Source organism: Eucyclogobius newberryi, unplaced genomic scaffold (genome assembly GCF_026437365.1).
Source record: "Eucyclogobius newberryi isolate DKJ021-1_F unplaced genomic scaffold, fEucNew1.0.hap1 SCAF_7, whole genome shotgun sequence".
Taxonomy (NCBI): Eukaryota; Metazoa; Chordata; class Actinopteri; order Gobiiformes; family Gobiidae; genus Eucyclogobius; species Eucyclogobius newberryi.
In genome coordinates, this window is record NW_027316389.1 from 3094261 (window position 1) to 3115855 (window position 21595).

Sequence of the window (21595 nt, forward strand, 5' to 3'; positions counted from 1 at the left end):
TGCTAGTGCTTCAGGCCCGCCCCCTGCTGGTGCTTCAGCCCCGCCCCGCCCCCTACTGGTGCTTCAGCCCCGCCCCCTGCTGGTGCTTCAGCTCCGCCCCCTGCTGGTGCTTCAGCCCCGCCCCCTGCTGGTGCTTCAGCTCCGCCCCCTGCTGGTGCTACAGCCCGCCCCCTGCTGGTGAGTCATGGTGATGTTACTTTGAAATGTTCCACACGATGTAAATCACGCTGCTCATGTCAAAAAGTAAGAAAAGTGTTGAGACGTGTCAAATAAAGTGATTTTGATAAAGACTTGTGCTCATTTAATGTGTATATGTATGTATAGTATGTATGTATAGTGTAGTTGTGTATTATATGTATGTATAGTTGTATAGTATATGTATAGTAAATGTATGTATAGTATAGTTGTATAGTATAGTTGTATAGTATATGTATGTATAGTTGTATAGTATTGTATAGTATAGTTGTATAGTATAGTTGTATAGTATATGTATAGTATATGTATGTATAGTATAGTTGTATAGTATAGTTGTATAGTATATGTATGTATAGTTGTATAGTATTGTATAGTATAGTTGTATAGATAGTTCTGTTTGTTGAAAGCGAGGCTTGAACTCTGAACCTTTCCGCTGGACGTCACCGTGAACGTGTTGGAAAGAACGCCCTTTCTCTTCACCCTTTACACTGCAGACTTCAGACATGACACGGACAGCTGTGTCCTGCAGAAGTTCTCTGACGACTCTGCCATCATTGGACTCATCACGGACGACGATGATGTGGAGTACAGAGGACTGGCACAGGACTTTGTGGACTGGTATTAGCGGAACCACCTCCTCATCAACGCGGGGAAGACCAAGGAGATGGTGGTGGATTTCCACAGACGCCACCCCACTGCCCCCTCACCAGTGAACATCCAGGGACGGGACATTGAGAGAGTGGACTCATACAAGTACCTGGGTGTTCATCTGAACCACAAACTGGACTGGACTCATAACACAGACGCATTGTACAGGAAGAGCCAGAGTCGGCTCTACCTCCTGAGGAGACTCAGGTCTTTTGGAGTGACAGGGCCACTCCTGAAGACCTTCTACGACTCTGTGGTGGCATCGGCCCTCCTGTACGGTGTGGTCTGCTGGAGCAGCAGCATCACAGAGAGGGAGAGGAAGAGGCTGGACAGAGTCATCAAGAAGTCCAGCTCTGTCCTGGGCTGTGCTCTGGACTCGGTGCAGGAGGTGGGGGACAGAAGGGTCCTGGCTAGATTCACATCTATGCTGGACCATGAGTGTCGCCCCCTGCAGGACACTCTGTCCGCTCTGGAGAGCAGCTTCAGTGAGAGACTGATCCATCCTCGATGTGTGAAGGAAAGGTTAGTCCTGAACACTCGCAATACTGACCTAACCATGTGCAATTACTGTCGTGATTCATGTGCAATCCATGTGCTGTCGTGACACATATTCATGTGCAATTACTGTTGTGATCACATGCAATGGCATTTATGTATTTATTTATTTATGTATTTATTTATTCATTTGTCTATAGGAGTTTTTGTTTATAGGAGATCTTCTACTGAGAGTGTTTTTCAGACTTCCTATAAGTGATCTGTTCTTCTGTATCTACCTCTGTATCTACCTGCGTTGCACCAATGAAATTTCCCCATGTGGGACAATAAAGGAATATCTTATCTTATCTTATATACATCAAATAAATTTATATACATCAAATATACTTACAGGGTTCTTTCTGCCTAAATGTGAGAATACACAGATGTCCCTCAGTTCTCCTGAAGGCGGCGGTGTCGCAAACAAACGCACAGTGACGCAGAGTGACGTCACCACGCACAGTGACGCACACCCGGAAGCAGCGTGGCTCGGCTCTGGCTCAAACTCGCGCTGTTTCTTTAGCAAAATTAAACAAAAAACAAAAGTGTAAAAATGGCAAACGACAACGCGAAGCTGTCGAAGAACGTGCTCCGCATGAAGGTGAGAAAAGTCACGTGTTTGCACCAGATTTACGTCAAAACGGCCGTGTTTACGTCGCGTTTGGCTCAGTTTAGAACATAAATGTGATTAAACTGTGATTAAAGCTCAGACACACTTTATCTCTTATTAGACACTTTTATTATACACTTTAACTCTTATTATACACTTTAACTCTTATTATACACTTTATCTTTTATTATACACTTTAACTCTTATTAGACACTTTAACTCTTATTATACACTTTAACTCTTATTATACACTTTCTCTTATTATACACTTTAACTCTTATCATACACTTTAACTCTTATTATACACTTTAACTCTTATCATACACTTTAACTCTTATTATACACTTTAACTCTTATCATACACTTTAACTCTTATCTATTAGAGCCGCAACTCACAATAACTTCAGGATTTGACGTAAACGTAATTCTATTGAACAATGAGACTCTTTAAATACATTTTTATTGCATCAAACTGAGTCCAACAAACCCACATTTCAACTGTTGCTCATTAGTGTCGTTCTCCTCCCGTCGTGACGTTCTCCCGTCGTGACGTTCTCCTCCCGTCGCGACGTTCTCTTCCCGTCGTGACATTCTCCTCCCGTCGTTACGTTCTCCCGACGTGACGTTCTCCCGTCGTGACGTTCTCCTCCCGTAGTGACGTTTTCCTCCCGACGTGACGTTTTCCTCTCCTCCCGACGTCACGTTCTACCGTCGTGACGTTCTACCGTCGTGACGTTCTCCTCCCGTCGTGACGTTCTCTTCCCGTCGTGACGTTCTCTTCCCGTCGTGACGTTCTCTTCCCGTCGTGACGTTCTCGTCCCGTCGTTACGTTCTCCCGTCGTGATGTTATCCCGTCGTGATGTTCTCCCGTCGTGACGTTCTCTTCCCGTCGTGACGTTCTCTTCCCGTCGTGACGTTCTCCTCCCGACGTGACGTTCTCCTCCCGACGTGACGCTCTCCTCCCAACGTGACGCTCTCCTCCCAACGTGACGTTCTCCTCCCAACGTGACGTTCTCCTCCCGCCGTGATGTTCTCCTCCCGTCGTGACGTTCTCCTCCCGTCGCGATGTTCTCCCGCCGTGACGCTCTTCTCCCGTCGTGACGTTCTCCTGTCGTGACGTTTTCCTGTCGTGACGTTCTCCTCCCGTCGTGTCGTTCTCCTCCCGTCGTGACGTTCTCCTCCCGTCGGGACGTTCTCCTCCCGTCGCGACGTTCTCTTCCCGTCGTGACGTTCTCCTCCCGACGTGACGTTCTCCCGTCGTGACGTTCTCCTCCCGTCGTGACGTTCTCCTCCCGTCGTGACGTTCTCCCGTCGTGACGTTCTCCTCCCGTCGTGACGTTTTCCTCCCGACGTAACGTTTTCCTCTCCTCCCGACGTGACGTTCTCCTCCCGTCGTGACGTTCTCCTCCCGTCGTGACGTTCTCCTCCCGTCGCGACGTTCTCTTCCCGTCGTTACGTTCTCCCGTCGTTACGTTCTCCCGTCGTGACGTTCTCCCGACGTGACGTTCTCCTCCCGACGTGACGTTCTCCCGTCGTGACGTTCTCCTCCCGTAGTGACGTTTTCCTCTCCTCCCGACGTCACGTTCTACCGTCGTGACGTTCTCCTCCCGTCCTGACGTTCTCTTCCCGTCGTGACGTTCTCTTCCCGTCGTTACGTTCTCCCGTCGTGATGTTCTCCCGTCGTGATGTTCTCCCGTCGTGACGTTCTCTTCCCGTCGTGACGTTCTCCTCCCGACGTGACGTTCTCCTCCCGACGTGACGCTCTCCTCCCGACGTGACATTCTCCCGCCGTGACGCTCTCCTCCCGACGTGACGCTCTCCTCCCGACGTGACGTTCTCCCGCCGTGACGCTCTCCTCCCGTCGTGACGTTCTCCCGTCGTGACGTTCTCCTCCCAACGTGACGTTCTCCTCCCGCCGTGACGTTCTCCTCCCGCCGTGATGTTCTCCTCCCGTCGTGACGTTCTCCTCCCGTCGCGATGTTCTCCCGCCGTGACGCTCTCCTCCCGTCGTGACGTTCTCCTGTCGTGACGTTTTCCTGTCGTGACGTTCTCCTCCCGTCGTGTCGTTCTCCTCCCGTCGTGACGTTCTCCTCCCGTCGTGACGTTCTCCTCCCGTCGCGACGTTCTCTTCCCGTCGTGACGTTCTCCTCCCGACGTGACGTTCTCCCGTCGTGACGTTCTCCTCCCGTCGTGACGTTCTCCTCCCGTCGTGACGTTCTCCTCCCGTCGTGACGTTCTCCTCCCGTCGTGACGTTCTCCCGTCGTGACGTTCTCCTCCCGTCGTGACGTTTTCCTCCCGACGTGACGTTCTCCTCCCGTCGTGACGTTTTCCTCCCGACGTGACGTTTTCCTCTCCTCCCGACGTCACGTTCTCCCGTCGTGACGTTCTCCTCCCGTCGTGACGTTCTCCTCCCGTCGTGACGTTCTCTTCCCGTCGTGACGTTCTCGTCCCGTCGTTACGTTCTCCCGTCGTGATGTTCTCCCGTCGTGACGTTCTCCTCCCGTCGTGACGTTCTCCTGTCGTGATGTTTTCCTGTCGTGACGTTCTCCTCCCGTCGTGACGTTCTCCTCCCGTCGTGACGTTCTCCTCCCGCCGTGACGTTCTCCTCCCGTCGTGATGTTCTCCTCCCGTCGTGACGTTCTCCTCCCGTCGTGACGTTCTCCCGTCGTGACGTTCTCCTCCCGTCGTGACGTTCTCCTCCCGTCGTGACGTTCTCTTCCCGTCGTGACGTTCTCCCGTCGTGACGTTCTCTTCACGCCGTCACGTTTTCCTCCCGCCGTGACGTTCTCCTCCCGTCGTGACGTTCTCCTCCCGTCGTGACGTTCTCCTCCCGTCGTGATGTTCTCCCGCCGTGACGCTCTCCTCCCGTCGTGACGTTCTCCTCCCGACGTGACGTTCTCCTGTTGTGACGTTCTCCTCCCGACGTAACGTTCTCCCGTCGTGACGTTCTCTTCCCGTCGTAACGTTCTCCTCCCGACGTGACGTTCTCCCGACGTGACGATTTTCTCTCCTCCCGACGTGATGTTCTCCTCCCGACGTGACGTTTTCCCCTCCTCCCGACGTGACGTTCTCCTCCTGTCGTGACGTTCTCCCGTCGTGACGTTTTCCTCTCCTCCCGACGTGACGTTTTCCTCTCCTCCCGACGTGACGTTTTCCTCTCCTCCCGACGTGACGTTCTCCTCCCGACGTGACGTTCTCCTCCCGACGTGATTTTCTCCTCCCGATGTGACGTTTTCCTCTCCTCCCGACGTGACGTTCTCCTCCCGTCGTGACGTTCTCCTCCCGACGTGACGTTCTCTTCCCGTCGTGACATTCTCCCGTCGTGACGTTTTCCCGTCGTGACGTTCTCTTCCCGTCGTGACGTTCTCCTCCCGACGTGACGTTCTCCTCCCGACGTGACGATTTCCTCTCCTCCCGACGTGATGTTCTCCTCCCGACGTGACGTTTTCCTCTCCTCCCGACGTGACGTTCTCCTCCCGACGTGACGATTTCCTCTCCTCCCGACGTGATGTTCTCCTCCCGACGTGACGTTTTCCTCTCCTCCCGACGTGACATTCTCCTCCCGTCGTGACGTTCTCCTCCCGTCGTGACGTTCTCCTCCCGACGTGACGTTCTCTTCCCGTCGTGACATTCTCCCGTCGTGACGTTTTCCCGTCGTGACGTTCTCTTCCCGTCGTGACGTTCTCCTCCCGACGTGACGTTCTCCTCCCGACGTGACGTTCTCCTCCCGACGTGACGCTCTCCTCCCGTCGTGACGTTCTCCTCCTGTCGTGACGTTCTCCTCCCGACGTGACGTTCTCCCGACGTGACTTTCTCCTCCCGACGTGACGTTCTCCCAACGTGACGTTCTCCTCCCGACGTGACGTTCTCTTCCCGTCGTGACATTCTCCCGTCGTGACGTTTTCCCGTCGTGACGTTCTCTTCCCGTCGTGACGTTCTCCTCCCGACGTGACGTTCTCCTCCCGACGTGACGATTTCCTCTCCTCCCGACGTGATGTTCTCCTCCCGACGTGACGTTTTCCTCTCCTCCCGACGTGACGTTCTCCTCCCGTCGTGACGTTCTCCTCCCGTCGTGACGTTCTCGTCCCGTCGTTACGTTCTCCCGTCGTTACGTTCTCCCGTCGCGACGTTCTCCCGACGTGACGTTCTCCTCCCGACGTGACGATTTCCTCTCCTCCCGACGTGATGTTCTCCTCCCGACGTGACGTTTTCCTCTCCTCCCGACGTGACATTCTCCTCCCGTCGTGACGTTCTCCTCCCGCTGTGACGTTCTCCTCCCGACGTGACGTTCTCTTCCCGTCGTGACATTCTCCCGTCGTGACGTTTTCCCGTCGTGACGTTCTCTTCCCGTCGTGACGTTCTCCTCCCGACGTGACGTTCTCCTCCCGACGTGACGTTCTCCTCCCGACGTGACGCTCTCCTCCCGTCGTGACGTTCTCCTCCTGTCGTGACGTTCTCCCGACGTGACGTTCTCCCGACGTGACTTTCTCCTCCCAACGTGACGTTCTCCCAACGTGATGTTCTCCTCCCGTCGTGACGTTCTCCTCCCGTCGCGATGTTCTCCCGCCCTGACGCTCTCCTCCCGTCGTGACGTTCTCCTGTCGTGACGTTTTCCTGTCGTGACGTTCTCCTCCCGTCGTGACGTTCTCCTCCGTCGTGACGTTCTCCCGTCGTGACGTTCTTCCGTCGTGACGTTCTCGTCCCGTCGTTACGTTCTCCCGGCGTTACGTTCTCCCGTCGCGACGTTCTCCTCCCGACGTGACGATTTCCTCCTCCCGACGTGACGTTCTCCCGACGTGACGTTTTCCTCTCCTCCCGACGTGATGTTCTCCTCCCGTCGTGACGTTCTCCTCCCGTCGTGACGTTCTCCTCCCGTCGTGACGTTCTCCCGACGTGACGTTCTCCTCCCGACGTGACGATTTCCTCCTCCCGACGTGACGTTCTCCCGACGTGACGTTTTCCTCTCCTCCCGACGTGATGTTCTCCTCCCGTCGTGACGTTCGTGACGTTCTCTTCCCGTCGTGACATTCTCCCGTTGTGACATTTTCCCGTCGTGACGTTCTCTTCCCGACGTGACGTTCTCCTCCCGACGTGACGTTCTCCTCCCGACGTGACGTTCTCCTCCCGTCGTGACGTTTTCCCCTCCTCCCGACGTGACGTTCTCCTCCTGTCGTGACGTTCTCCCGTCGTGACGTTTTCCTCTCCTCCCGACGTGACGTTTTCCTCTCCTCCCGACGTGACGTTTTCCTCTCCTCCCGACGTGACGTTCTCCTCCCGACGTGACGTTCTCCTCCCGACGTGATTTTCTCCTCCCGATGTGACGTTTTCCTCTCCTCCCGACGTGACGTTCTCCTCCCGTCGTGACGTTCTCCTCCCGACGTGACGTTCTCTTCCCGTCGTGACATTCTCCCGTCGTGACGTTTTCCCGTCGTGACGTTCTCTTCCCGTCGTGACGTTCTCCTCCCGACGTGACGTTTTCCTCTCCTCCCGACGTGACGTTCTCCTCCCGTCGTGACGTTCTCCTCCCGTCGTGACGTTCTCGTCCCGTCGTGACGTTCTCGTCCCGTCGTTACGTTCTCCCGTCGTTACGTTCTCCCGTCGCGACGTTCTCCCGACGTGACGTTCTCCTCCCGACGTGACGATTTCCTCTCCTCCCGACGTGATGTTCTCCTCCCGACGTGACGTTTTCCTCTCCTCCCGACGTGACATTCTCCTCCCGTCGTGACGTTCTCCTCCCGTCGTGACGTTCTCCTCCCGACGTGACGTTCTCTTCCTGTCGTGACATTCTCCCGTCGTGACGTTTTCCCGTCGTGACGTTCTCTTCCCGTCGTGACGTTCTCCTCCCGACGTGACGTTCTCCTCCCGACGTGACGTTCTCCTCCCGACGTGACGCTCTCCTCCCGTCGTGACGTTCTCCTCCTGTCGTGACGTTCTCCTCCCGACGTGACGTTCTCCCGACGTGACTTTCTCCTCCCAACGTGACGTTCTCCCAACGTGACGTTCTCCTCCCGACGTGACGTTCTCTTCCCGTCGTGACATTCTCCCGTCGTGACGTTTTCCCGTCGTGACGTTCTCTTCCCGACGTGACGTTCTCCTCCCGACGTGACGATTTCCTCCTCCCGACGTGACGTTCTCCCGACGTGACGTTTTCCTCCCGTCGTGACGTTCTCCTCCCGTCGTGACGTTCTCCTCCCGTCGTGACGTTCTCCCGACGTGACGATTTCCTCCTCCCGACGTGACGTTCTCCCGACGTGACGTTTTCCTCTCCTCCCGACGTGATGTTCTCCTCCCGTCGTGACGTTCTCCTCCCGTCGTGACGTTCTCCTCCCGTCGTGACGTTCTCCTCCCGACGTGACGTTCTCTTCCCGTCGTGACATTCTCCCGTTGTGACATTTTCCCGTCGTGACGTTCTCTTCCCGACGTGACGTTCTCCTCCCGACGTGACGTTCTCCTCCCGACGTGACGTTCTCCTCCCGTCGTGACGTTCTCCTCCCGTCGTGACGTTCTCCTCCCGCCGTGACGTTCTCCTACCGTCGTGAGGTTCTCCTACCGCCGTGACGTTCTCCTCCCGTCGTGACGTTCTCCTCCCAACGTGACGTTCTCCTCCCAACGTGACGTTCTCCTCCCAACGTGACGTTCTCCTCCCGCCGTGATGTTCTCCCGTCGTGACGTTCTCCCGTCGTGACGTTCTCCCGTCGTGACGTTTTCCTGTCGTGACGTTCTCCTCCCGTCGTGACGTTCTCCTCCCGTCGTGACGTTCTCCTCCCGTCGTGACGTTCTCCTCCCAACGTGACGTTCTCCTCCCAACGTGACGTTCTCCTCCCGCCGTGTTGTTCTCCTCCCGTCGCGATGTTCTCCCGCCGTGACGCTCTCCTCCCGTCGTGACGTTCTCCTGTCGTGACGTTCTCCTGTCGTGACGTTTTCCTGTCGTGACGTTCTTCCGTCGTGACGTTCTCCTCCCGTCGTGACGTTCTCCTCCCTACGTGACGTTTTCCTCTCCTCCCGACGTGACGTTTTCCTCTCCTCCCGTCGTGACGTTCTCCCGTCGTGACGTTCTCCTCCCGTCGTGACGTTCTCCTCCCGTCGTGATGTTCTCCCGCCGTGACGCTCTCCTCCCGTCGTGACGTTCTCCTGTCGTGACGTTCTCCTCCCGTCGTGACGTTCTCGTCCCGTCGTTACGTTCTCCCGTCGCGATGTTCTCCCCATGGACGTTCTCCCGACGTGACGTTCTCTTCCCGTCGTGACGTTCTCTTCCCGTCGTGACATTCTCCCGTCGTGACATTCTCCCGTCGTGACGTTCTCTTCCCGTTGTGACGTTCTCCTCCCGACGTGACGTTCTCCTCCCGTCGTGACGTTCTCCTCCCGCCGTGACGTTCTCCCGACGTGACGTTCTCCCGTCGTGACGTTCTCCTCCCGTCGTGACGTTCTCCTCCCGTCGTGACGTTCTCCTCCCGTCGTGACGTTCTCCTCCCGTCGTGACGTTCTCCTCCCGCCGTGATGTTCTCGTCCCGTCGTGACGTTCTCCCGTCGCGACGTTCTCCCGTCGTGACGTTCTCCCGACGTGACGTTCTCCTCCCAACGTGACGATTTCCTCTCATCCCGACGTGACGTTCTCCTCCCGACGTGACGTTTTCCTCTCCTCCCGTCGTGACGTTCTCCTCCCGTCGCGACGTTCTCCTCCCGACGTGACCTTCTCCCGTCGTGACATTTTCCCGTCGTGACGTTCTCCTCCCTACGTGACGTTTTCCTCTCCTCCCGACGTGACGTTTTCCTCTCCTCCCGACGTGACGTTCTCCTCCCGTCGTGACGTTCTCCTCCCGTCGTGACGTTCTCCTCCCGTCGTGACGTTCTCCCGTCGTGACGTTCTCTTCACGCCGTCACGTTTTCCTCCCGCCGTGACGTTCTCCTCCCGTCGTGACGTTCTCCCGTCGTGACGTTCTCCTGTCGTGACGTTCTCCTGTCGTGACGTTTTCCTGTCGTGACGTTCTTCCGTCGTGACGTTCTCCTCCCGTCGTGACGTTCTCCTCCCTACGTGACGTTTTCCTCTCCTCCCGACGTGACGTTCTCCTCCCGTCGTGACGTTCTCCTCCCGTCGTGACGTTCTCCTCCCGTCGTGACGTTCTCCCGTCGTGACGTTCTCTTCACGCCGTCACGTTTTCCTCCCGCCGTGACGTTCTCCTCCCGCCGTGACGTTCTCCTCCCGTCGTGACGTTCTCCCGTCGTGATGTTCTCCCGCCGTGACGCTCTCCTCCCGTCGTGACGTTCTCCTGTCGTGACGTTCTCCTCCCGTCGTGACGTTCTCGTCCCGTCGTTTCGTTCTCCCGTCGCGATGTTCTCCCGATGGACGTTCTCCCGACGTGACGTTCTCCTCCCGTCGTGACGTTCTCCTCCCGCCGTGATGTTCTCCCGTCGTGACGTTCTCCCGTTGCGATGTTCTCCCGCCCTGACGCTCTCCTCCCGTCGTGACGTTTTCCTGTTGTGACGTTTTCCTGTCGTGACGTTCTCCTCCCGTCATGACGTTCTCCTCCCGTCGTGACGTTCTCCCGTCGTGACGTTCTCTTCACGCCGTCACGTTTTCCTCCCGCCGTGACGTTCTCCTCCCGTCGTGACGTTCTCCCGTCATGACGTTCTCCTCCCGTCGTGACGTTCTCCTCCCGTCGTGACGTTCTCCTGTCGTGACGTTCTCCTCCCGTCGTGACGTTCTCGTCCCGTCGTTACGTTCTCCCGATGGACGTTCTCCCGACGTGACGTTCTCCTCCCGTCGTGACGTTCTCCTCCCGTCGTGACGTTCTCCTCCCGCCGTGATGTTCTCCTCCCGTCGTGACGTTCTCCTCCCGTTGCGATGTTCTCCCGCCCTGACGCTCTCCTCCCGTCGTGACGTTTTCCTGTTGTGACGTTTTCCCGTCGTGACGTTCTCTTCCCGTCGTGACGTTCTCGTCCCGTCGTTACGTTCTCCCGTCGCGACGTTCTCCCGTCGTGACGTTCTCCCGACGTGACGTTCTCCTCCCAACGTGACGATTTCCTCTCATCCCGACGTGACGTTCTCCTCCCGACGTGACGTTTTCCTCTCCTCCCGACGTGACGTTCTCCTCCCGTCGTGACGTTCTCCTCCCGTCGTGACGTTCTCCTCCCGACGTGACATTCTCCCGTCGTGACATTTTCCCGTCGTGACGTTCTTTTCCCGTCGTGACGTTCTCTTCCCGTAGCGACGTTCTCCTCCCTACGTGACGTTTTCCTCTCCTCCCGACGTGACGTTTTCCTCCCGTCGTGACGTTCTCCTCCCGTCGTGACATTCTCCCGTCGTGACGTTCTCTTCACGCCGTCACGTTTTCCTCCCGCCGTGACGTTCTCCTCCCGTCGTGACGTTCTCCCGTCGTGACGTTCTCCTGTCGTGACGTTCTCCTGTCGTGACGTTTTCCTGTCGTGACGTTCTTCCGTCGTGACGTTCTCCTCCCGTCGTGACGTTCTCCTCCCTACGTGACGTTTTCCTCTCCTCCCGACGTGACGTTTTCCTCCTCCCGACGTGACGTTTTCCTCCTCCCGACGTGACGTTCTCCTCCCGTCGTGACGTTCTCCTCCCGTCGTGATGTTCTCCCGCCGTGACGCTCTCCTCCCGTCGTGACGTTCTCCTGTCGTGACGTTCTCCTCCCGTCGTGACGTTCTCGTCCCGTCGTTACGTTCTCCCGTCGCGATGTTCTCCCGATGGACGTTCTCCCGACGTGACGTTCTCTTCCCGTCGTGACATTCTCCCGTCGTGACATTCTCCCGTCGTGACGTTCTCTTCCCGTTGTGACGTTCTCCTCCCGACGTGACGTTCTCCTCCCGCCGTGACGTTCTCCCGACGTGACGTTCTCCTCCCGTCGTTACGTTCTCCCGTCGCGACGTTCTCCCGTCGTGACGTTCTCCCGACGTGACGTTCTCCTCCCAACGTGACGATTTCCTCTCCTCCCGACGTGACGTTCTCCTCCCGTCGTGACGTTCTCCTCCCGACGTGACGTTCTCCCGTCGTGACATTTTCCCGTCGTGACGTTCTCTTCCCGTAGTGACGTTCTCCTCCCTACGTGACGTTTTCCTCTCCTCCCGACGTGACGTTTTCCTCTCCTCCCGACGTGACGTTCTCCTCCCGTCGTGACGTTCTCCTCCCGTCGTGACGTTCTCCTCCCGTCGTGACGTTCTCCCGTCGTGACGTTCTCTTCACGCCGTCACGTTTTCCTCCCGCCGTGACGTTCTCCTCCCGTCGTGACGTTTTCCTGTCGTGACGTTCTTCCGTCGTGACGTTCTCCTCCCGTCGTGACGTTCTCCTCCCTACGTGACGTTTTCCTCTCCTCCCGACGTGACGTTTTCCTCTCCTCCCGACGTGACGTTCTCCTCCCGTCGTGACGTTCTCCTCCCGTCGTGACGTTCTCCTCCCGTCGTGACGTTCTCCCGTTGTGACGTTCTCTTCACGCCGTCACGTTTTCCTCCCGCCGTGACGTTCTCCTCCCGTCGTGACGTTCTCCTCCCGTCGTGATGTTCTCCCGCCGTGACGCTCTCCTCCCGTCGTGACGTTCTCCTGTCGTGACGTTCTCCTCCCGTCGTGACGTTCTCGTCCCGTCGTTACGTTCTCCCGTCGCGATGTTCTCCCGATGGACGTTCTCCCGACGTGACATTCTCCCGTCGTGACATTCTCCCGTCGTGACGTTCTCTTCCCGTTGTGACGTTCTCCTCCCGACGTGACGTTCTCCTCCCGTCGTGACGTTCTCCTCCCGCCGTGACGTTCTCCCGCCGTTACGTTCTCCCGACGTGACGTTCTCCTCCCGTCGTGACGTTCTCCTCCCGTCGCGACGTTCTCCCGTCGTGACGTTCTCCCGACGTGACGTTCTCCTCCCAACGTGACGATTTCCTCTCATCCCGACGTGACGTTCTCCTCCCGACGTGACGTTTTCCTCTCCTCCCGACGTGACGTTCTCCTCCCGTCGTGACGTTCTCCTCCCGTCGTGACGTTCTCCTCCCGACGTGACGTTCTCCCGTCGTGACATTTTCCCGTCGTGACGTTCTCTTCCCGTAGTGACGTTCTCCTCCCTACGTGACGTTTTCCTCTCCTCCCGACGTGACGTTTTCCTCTCCTCCCGACGTGACGTTCTCCTCCCGTCGTGACGTTCTCCTCCCGTCGTGACGTTCTCCTCCCGTCGTGACGTTCTCCTCACGCCGTCACGTTTTCCTCCCGCCGTGACGTTCTCCTCCCGTCGTGACGTTCTCCCGTCGTGACGTTCTCCTGTCGTGACGTTCTCCTGTCGTGACGTTTTCCTGTCGTGACGTTCTTCCGTCGTGACGTTCTCCTCCCGTCGTGACGTTCTCCTCCCTACGTGACGTTTTCCTCTCCTCCCGACGTGACGTTCTCCTCCCGTCGTGACGTTCTCCTCCCGTCGTGACGTTCTCCTCCCGTCGTGACGTTCTCCCGTCGTGACGTTCTCTTCACGCCGTCACGTTTTCCTCCCGCCGTGACGTTCTCCTCCCGTCGTGACGTTCTCCTCCCTACGTGACGTTTTCCTCTCCTCCCGACGTGACGTTTTCCTCTCCTCCCGTCATGACGTTCTCCTCCCAACGTGACGTTCTCCTCCCAACGTGACGTTCTCCTCCCGCCGTGATGTTCTCCTCCCGTCGTGACGCTCTCCTCCCGTCGTGACGTTCTCCTGTCGTGACGTTTTCCTGTTGTGACGTTCTCCTCCCGTCGTGACGTTCTCCTCCCGTCGTGACGTTCTCCTCCCGTCGTGACGTTCTCCTCCCGACGTGACGATCTCCTCCCGACGTGACGTTTTCCTCTCCTCCCGACGTGACGTTCTCCTCCCGACGTGACGTTTTCCTCTCCTCCCGACGTGACGTTCTCCTCCCGCCGTGACGTTCTCCTCCCGCCGTGTCGTTCTCCTCCCGTCGTGACGTTCTCCTCCCGTCGTGATGTTCTCCCGCCGTGACGCTCTCCTCCCGTCGTGACGTTCTCCTCCCGTCGTGACGTTCTCCTCCCGTCGTGACGTTCTCCTCCCGACGTGACGTTCTCCCGACGTGACGTTCTCCTCCCGTCGTGACGTTCTCCCGACGTGACGTTCTCCTCCCGACGTGACGTTCTCCTCCCGTCGTGACGTTCTCTTCCCGTCGTGACGTTCTCCCGTCGTGACGTTCTCTTCACGCCGTCACGTTCTCCTCCCGTCGTGTCGTTCTCCTCCCGTCGTGACGTTCTCCTCCCGTCGTGATGTTCTCCCGCCGTGACGCTCTCCTCCCGTCGTGACGTTCTCCTCCCGTCGTGACGTTCTCCTCCCGACGTGACGTTCGCCTCCCGACGTGACGTTCTCCTCCCGACGTGACGTTCTCCTCCTGTCGTGACGTTTTCCTGTTGTGACGTTCTCCTCCCGTCGTGACGTTCTCCTCCCGTCGTGACGTTCTCCTCCCGTCGTGACGTTCTCCTCCCGACGTGACGATCTCCTCCCGACCAGACGTTTTCCTCTCCTCCCGACGTGACGTTCTCCTCCCGACGTGACGTTCTCCTCCCGCCGTCACGTTCTCCTCCCGCCGTGACGTTCTCCTCCCGCCGTGACGTTCTCCTCCCGCCGTGACGTTCTCCTCCCGTCGTGACGTTCTCCTCCCGTCGTGACGTTCTCCTCCCGACGTGACGTTCTCCTCCCGACGTGACGTTCTCCCGACGTGACGTTCTCCTCCCGTCGTGACGTTCTCCCGACGTGACGTTCTCCTCCCGACGTGACGTTCTCCCCCCGACGTGACGATTTCCTCTCTTCCCGACGTGACGTTCTCCTCCCGACGTGACGTTTTCCTCTCCTCCCGACGTGACGTTCTCCTCCCGTCGTGACGTTCTCCTCCCGACGTGACGTTCTCCTCCCGTCGTGACGTTCTCCCGTCGTGATGTTCTCCTCCCGACGTGACGTTCTCCTCCCGACGTGACGTTCTCCTCCTCCCGTCGTGACGTTCTCCTCCCGCCGTGACGTTCTCCTCCCGTCGTGACGTTCTCCTCCCGCCCCCGCCGTGACGTTCTCCTCCCGTCGTGACGTTCTCCTCCTCCCGTCGTGACGTTCTCCTCCCGTCGTGACGTTCTCCTCCCGACGTGACGTTCTCCTCCCGTCGTGACGTTCTCCCGTCGTGTTGTTCTCCCGTCGTGACGTTTTCCCGTCGTGATGTTCTCCTCCCGACGTGACGTTCTCCTCCCGACGTGACGTTCTCCTCCCGTCGTGACGTTCTCCTCCCGCCCCCGCCGTGACGTTCTCCTCCCGTCGTGACGTTCTCCTCCTCCCGTCGTGACGTTCTCCTCCCGCCGTGACGTTCTCCTCCCGTCGTGACGTTCTCCTCCCGCCCCCGCCGTGACGTTCTCCTCCCGTCGTGACGTTTCCTCTGTTGCCGTGACGTTTCAGTTCATGCAGCGAGGTCTGGACGCAGAGACGAAGAAGCAGCTGGAGGAGGACGAGCGGCGAATCATCAGCGACGAGCACTGGTACCTGGACCTGCCCGAGCTGCACGCCAAAGAGTACGTGATGCACCACACGACCACACGAGGGCGCTCCACCACACAGAGAGTACACGATGCACCACACGACCACACGAGGGCGCTCCACCACACAGAGAGTACACGATGCACCACACGACCACACGAGGGCGCTCCACCACACAGAGAGTACACGATGCACCACACGACCACACGAGGGCGCTCCACCACACAGAGAGTACACGATGCACCACACGACCACACGAGGGCGCTCCACCACACAGAGAGTACACGATGCACCACACGAGGGCGCTCCACCACACAGAGAGTACACGATGCACCACACGACCACACGAGGGCGCTCCACCACACAGAGAGTACACGATGCACCACACGACCACACGAGGGCGCTCCACCACACAGAGAGTACACGATGCACCACACGACCACACGAGGGCGCTCCACCACACAGAGAGTACACGATGCACCACACGACCACACGAGGGCGCTCCACCACACAGAGAGTACACGATGCACCACACGACCACACGAGGGCGCTCCACCACACAGAGAGTACATGATGCACCACACGACCACACGAGGGCGCTCCTCAACACAGAGAGTACATGATGCACCACACGACCACACGAGGGCGCTCCACCACACAGAGAGTACACGATGCACCACACGACCACACGAGGGCGCTCCTCCACACAGAGAGTACATGATGCACCACACGACCACACGAGGGCGCTCCTCAACACAGAGAGTACATGATGCACCACACGACCACACGAGGGCGCTCCACCACACAGAGAGTACACGATGCACCACACGACCACACGAGGGCGCTCCACCACACAGAGAGTACACGATGCACCACACGACCACACGAGGGCGCTCCACCACACAGAGAGTACACGATGCACCACACGACCACACGAGGGCGCTCCACCACACAGAGAGTACACGATGCACCACACGACCACACGAGGGCGCTCCACCACACAGAGAGTACACGATGCACCACACGACCACACGAGGGCGCTCCACCACACAGAGAGTACACGATGCACCACACGAGGGCGCTCCACCACACAGAGAGTACACGATGCACCACACGACCACACGAGGGCGCTCCACCACACAGAGAGTACACGATGCACCACACGACCACACGAGGGCGCTCCACCACACAGAGAGTACACGATGCACCACACGACCACACGAGGGCGCTCCACCACACAGAGAGTACACGATGCACCACACGACCACACGAGGGCGCTCCACCACACAGAGAGTACACGATGCACCACACGACCACACGAGGGCGCTCCACCACACAGAGAGTACATGATGCACCACACGACCACACGAGGGCGCTCCTCAACACAGAGAGTACATGATGCACCACACGACCACACGAGGGCGCTCCACCACACAGAGAGTACACGATGCACCACACGACCACACGAGGGCGCTCCTCCACACAGAGAGTACATGATGCACCACACGACCACACGAGGGCGCTCCTCAACACAGAGAGTACATGATGCACCACACGACCACACGAGGGCGCTCCACCACACAGAGTACACGATGCACCACACGACCACACGAGGGCGCTCCACCACACAGAGAGTACACGATGCACCACACGACCACACGAGGGCGCTCCACCACACAGAGAGTACACGATGCACCACACGAGGGCGCTCCACCACACAGAGAGTACACGATGCACCACACGACCACACGAGGGCGCTCCACCACACAGAGAGTACACGATGCACCACACGACCACACGAGGGCGCTCCTCCACACAGAGAGTACGTGATGCACCACACGACCACACGAGGGCGCTCCACCACACAGAGAGTACACGATGCACCACACGACCACACGAGGGCGCTCCACCACACAGAGAGTACACGATGCACCACACGACCACACGAGGGCGCTCCACCACACAGAGAGTACACGATGCACCACACGACCACACGAGGGCGCTCCACCACACAGAGAGTACACGATGCACCACACGACCACACGAGGGCGCTCCACCACACAGAGAGTACACGATGCACCACACGACCACACGAGGGCGCTCCACCACACAGAGAGTACACGATGCACCACACGACCACACGAGGGCGCTCCACCACACAGAGAGTACACGATGCACCACACGACCACACGAGGGCGCTCCACCACACAGAGAGTACATGATGCACCACACGACCACACGAGGGCGCTCCACCACACAGAGAGTACATGATGCACCACACGACCACACGAGGGCGCTCCTCCACACAGAGAGTACATGATGCACCACACGACCACACGAGGGCGCTCCTCCACACAGAGAGTACACGATGCACCACACGAGGGCGCTCCTCCACACAGAGAGTACGTGATGCACCACACGACCACACGAGGGCGCTCCACCACACAGAGAGTACACGATGCACCACACGACCACACGAGGGCGCTCCACCACACAGAGAGTACACGATGCACCACACGACCACACGAGGGCGCTCCTCCACACAGAGAGTACATGATGCACCACACGAGGGCGCTCCACCACACAGAGAGTACATGATGCACCACACGACCACACGAGGGCGCTCCTCCACACAGAGAGTACATGATGCACCACACGACCACACGAGGGCGCTCCACCACACAGAGAGTACACGATGCACCACACGACCACACGAGGGCGCTCCACCACACAGAGAGTACACGATGCACCACACGACCACACGAGGGCGCTCCACCACACAGAGAGTACACGATGCACCACACGACCACACGAGGGCGCTCCACCACACAGAGAGTACATGATGCACCACACGACCACACGAGGGCGCTCCTCAACACAGAGAGTACATGATGCACCACACGACCACACGAGGGCGCTCCACCACACAGAGAGTACATGATGCACCACACGACCACACGAGGGCGCTCCTCCACACAGAGAGTACATGATGCACCACACGACCACACGAGGGCGCTCCTCCACACAGAGAGTACATGATGCCCCACACGACCACACGAGGGCGCTCCACCACACAGAGAGTACACGATGCACCACACGACCACACGAGGGCGCTCCACCACACAGAGAGTACACGATGCACCACACGACCACACGAGGGCGCTCCACCACACAGAGAGTACATGATGCACCACACGACCACACGAGGGCGCTCCACCACACAGAGAGTACATGATGCACCACACGACCACACGAGGGCGCTCCACCACACAGAGAGTACACGATGCACCACACGAGGGCGCTCCACCACACAGAGAGTACATGATGCACCACACGACCACACGAGGGCGCTCCTCCACACAGAGTACGTGATGCACCACACGACCACACGAGGGCGCTCCTCCACACAGAGAGTACACGATGCACCACACGACCACACGAGGGCGCTCCACCACACAGAGAGTACACGATGCACCACACGACCACACGAGGGCGCTCCACCACACAGAGAGTACATGATGCACCACACGACCACACGAGGGCGCTCCTCAACACAGAGAGTACATGATGCACCACACGACCACACGAGGGCGCTCCACCACACAGAGAGTACATGATGCACCACACGAGGGCGCTCCACCACACAGAGAGTACACGATGCACCACACGACCACACGAGGGCGCTCCACCACACAGAGAGTACACGATGCACCACACGACCACACGAGGGCGCTCCACCACACAGAGAGTACATGATGCACCACACGACCACACGAGGGCGCTCCTCAACACAGAGAGTACATGATGCACCACACGACCACACGAGGGCGCTCCACCACACAGAGAGTACATGATGCACCACACGACCACACGAGGGCGCTCCTCCACACAGAGAGTACATGATGCACCACACGACCACACGAGGGCGCTCCTCCACACAGAGTACATGATGCACCACACGACCACACGAGGGCGCTCCTCCACACAGAGTACACGATGTACCACACGACAACACGAGGGCACTCCTCCACACAGAGAGTACATGATGCACCACACGACCACACGAGGGCGCTCCTCCACACAGAGAGTACATGATGTACCACACAACCACACGAGGGCGCTCCTCAACACAGAGAGTACACGATGCACCACACGACCACACGAGGGCGCTCCACCACACAGAGAGTACATGATGCACCACACGACCACACGAGGGCGCTCCTCCACACAGAGAGTACACGATGCACCACACGACCACACGAGGGCGCTCCACCACACAGAGAGTACATGATGCACCACACGACCACACGAGGGCGCTCCTCCACACAGAGAGTACACGATGCACCACACGACCACACGAGGGTGCTCCTCCACACAGAGTACACGATGCACCACACGAGGGCGCTCCACCACACAGAGAGTACATGATGCACCACACGACCACACGAGGGCGCTCCTCCACACAGAGAGTACACGATGCACCACACGACCACACGAGGGTGCTCCTCCACACAGAGTACACGATGCACCACACGAGGGTGCTCCTCCACACAGAGTACACGATGCACCACACGACCACACGAGGGCGCTCCTCCACACAGAGTACACGATGCACCACACGACCACACGAGGGCGCTCCACCACATGAATATGAATGAACAAAAATGCACATTTAATTGTTGAATAAGTTGATCGCCGTGACAACGTGCTTCTTCTTCATGTAGAAACCTGGTGATGGAGGAGAAGAGCATCGTTCCCTGTGAAGACCTGAGATACGGACGTGTTTCTTTCATGGGCTTCAACCCGGAAGTCGAGGTTTGTGTGCCACGCCTTTGTGCGGTGCCACGCCTTTGTGCGGTGCCACGCCTTTGTGCGGTGCCACGCCTTTGTGCGGTGCCACGCCTTTGTGCGGTGCCACGCCTTTGTGTGACGTCGTGTTGTTTGCGTTGCAGAAGTTGATGTTGCTGATGAACCCTAAAGAGGAAACGGAGGAAGACGAGAAGGACGACTTGAGGAAGATGCAAACGGACGTGACGGACGAAGAGATGGCGCTCAGGTAAGACACGCCCCCTGCAGCTGAGAGGACAGTGAGACACGCCCCCTGCAGCTGAGAGGACAGTGGGACACGCCCCCTGCAGGTGTGAGAGGACAGTGGGACACGCCCCCTGCAGATGAGAGGACAGTGGGACACGCCCCCTGCAGCTGAGAGGACAGTGAGACACGCCCCCTGCAGCTGAGAGGACAGTGGGACACGCCCCCTGCAGATGAGAGGCTAGTGGGACAAGCCCCCTACAGCTGAGAGGACAGTGGGATACGCCCCCTGCAGCTGAGAGGACAGTGGGACACGCCCCCTGCAGGTGTGAGAGGACAGTGGGACACGCCCCCTGCAGATGAGAGGCTAGTGGGACACGCCCCCTACAGCTGAGAGGACAGTGGGACACGCCCCCTGCAGCTGAGAGGACAGTGGGACACGCCCCCTGCAGATGAGAGGCTAGTGGGACACGCCCCCTGCAGCTGAGAGGACAGTGGGACACGCCCCCTGCAGGTGGGAGGACAGTGGGGCAGTGACTGTGCTTGTGTGTTTCAGGTATGAGAGTTTGGTGAGCAGCATGAAGAAGAAATATGCAAAGAAAAGAGAGCGAGCGGCGAAGGACCAGGATGTGAACCAGAACGTTCATGAAGCAGAACGTGAGCGAGTCAAAGAGAGCGTTCATGAAGCCTCAAGACTGAAGCAGAACGTGAGCGAGTCAAAGAGAGCGTTTATGAAGCCTCAAGACTGAAGCAGAAACATGTGATTTTTATGTGAAGCTTCTTTTTTAAGACTGTGATGTCACAGTTCGATTGGATATTATATATCTCACTTTTTAACCTCTTCAGTGTTTGAGATTAAAGTTTTAATCTCATTGATTCATTTGTCTTTTTCTGTAAAGAACATTCTCTTTTTGACAAAGTTGTATTTGTTTGTTGTAAAAGTCGTTCCGTGTTAAATCTGCTCAGACCCGGGAGTGGAACCCACAACCTCCTGGACGTGATGCACATGAACTTCAAAACAAGTGCAATTACCAAAAGAATCATGAACGTTCGAAACCTTTAGCCTTCACCAAAGCTTAACAGGTTTTAAAGTCCACGTGACGT

The 21595-nt window shown here is 58.0% G+C and overlaps 1 protein-coding gene across 1 annotated transcript; it reads left to right on the forward strand.

The window, feature by feature from the left end:
• Positions 1-1839: 1839 nt before the first annotated feature.
• Positions 1840-21287, forward strand: mphosph6 (M-phase phosphoprotein 6). The gene is made up of 5 exons (XM_072435205.1): positions 1840-1978; positions 15383-15495; positions 20185-20275; positions 20413-20516; positions 21048-21287. Exons 1-5 carry the CDS (start codon positions 1931-1933, stop codon positions 21238-21240), a joined length of 549 nt encoding a protein of 182 aa, XP_072291306.1. The 5' UTR covers positions 1840-1930; the 3' UTR covers positions 21241-21287.
• The last annotated feature ends 308 nt before the right edge of the window (positions 21288-21595 follow it).

Coding starts and splice junctions, on each gene's coding strand:
- mphosph6 (XM_072435205.1), top strand. CDS start 1,931: ATGGCAAACGACAACGCGAAGCTGTCGAAGAACGTGCTCCGCATGAAG. Junction 15,496..20,184: donor CCCGAGCTGCACGCCAAAGA/GTACGTGATGCA, acceptor TTCTTCATGTAG/AAACCTGGTGATGGAGGAGA. Junction 20,517..21,047: donor GACGAAGAGATGGCGCTCAG/GTAAGACACGCC, acceptor TGTGTGTTTCAG/GTATGAGAGTTTGGTGAGCA.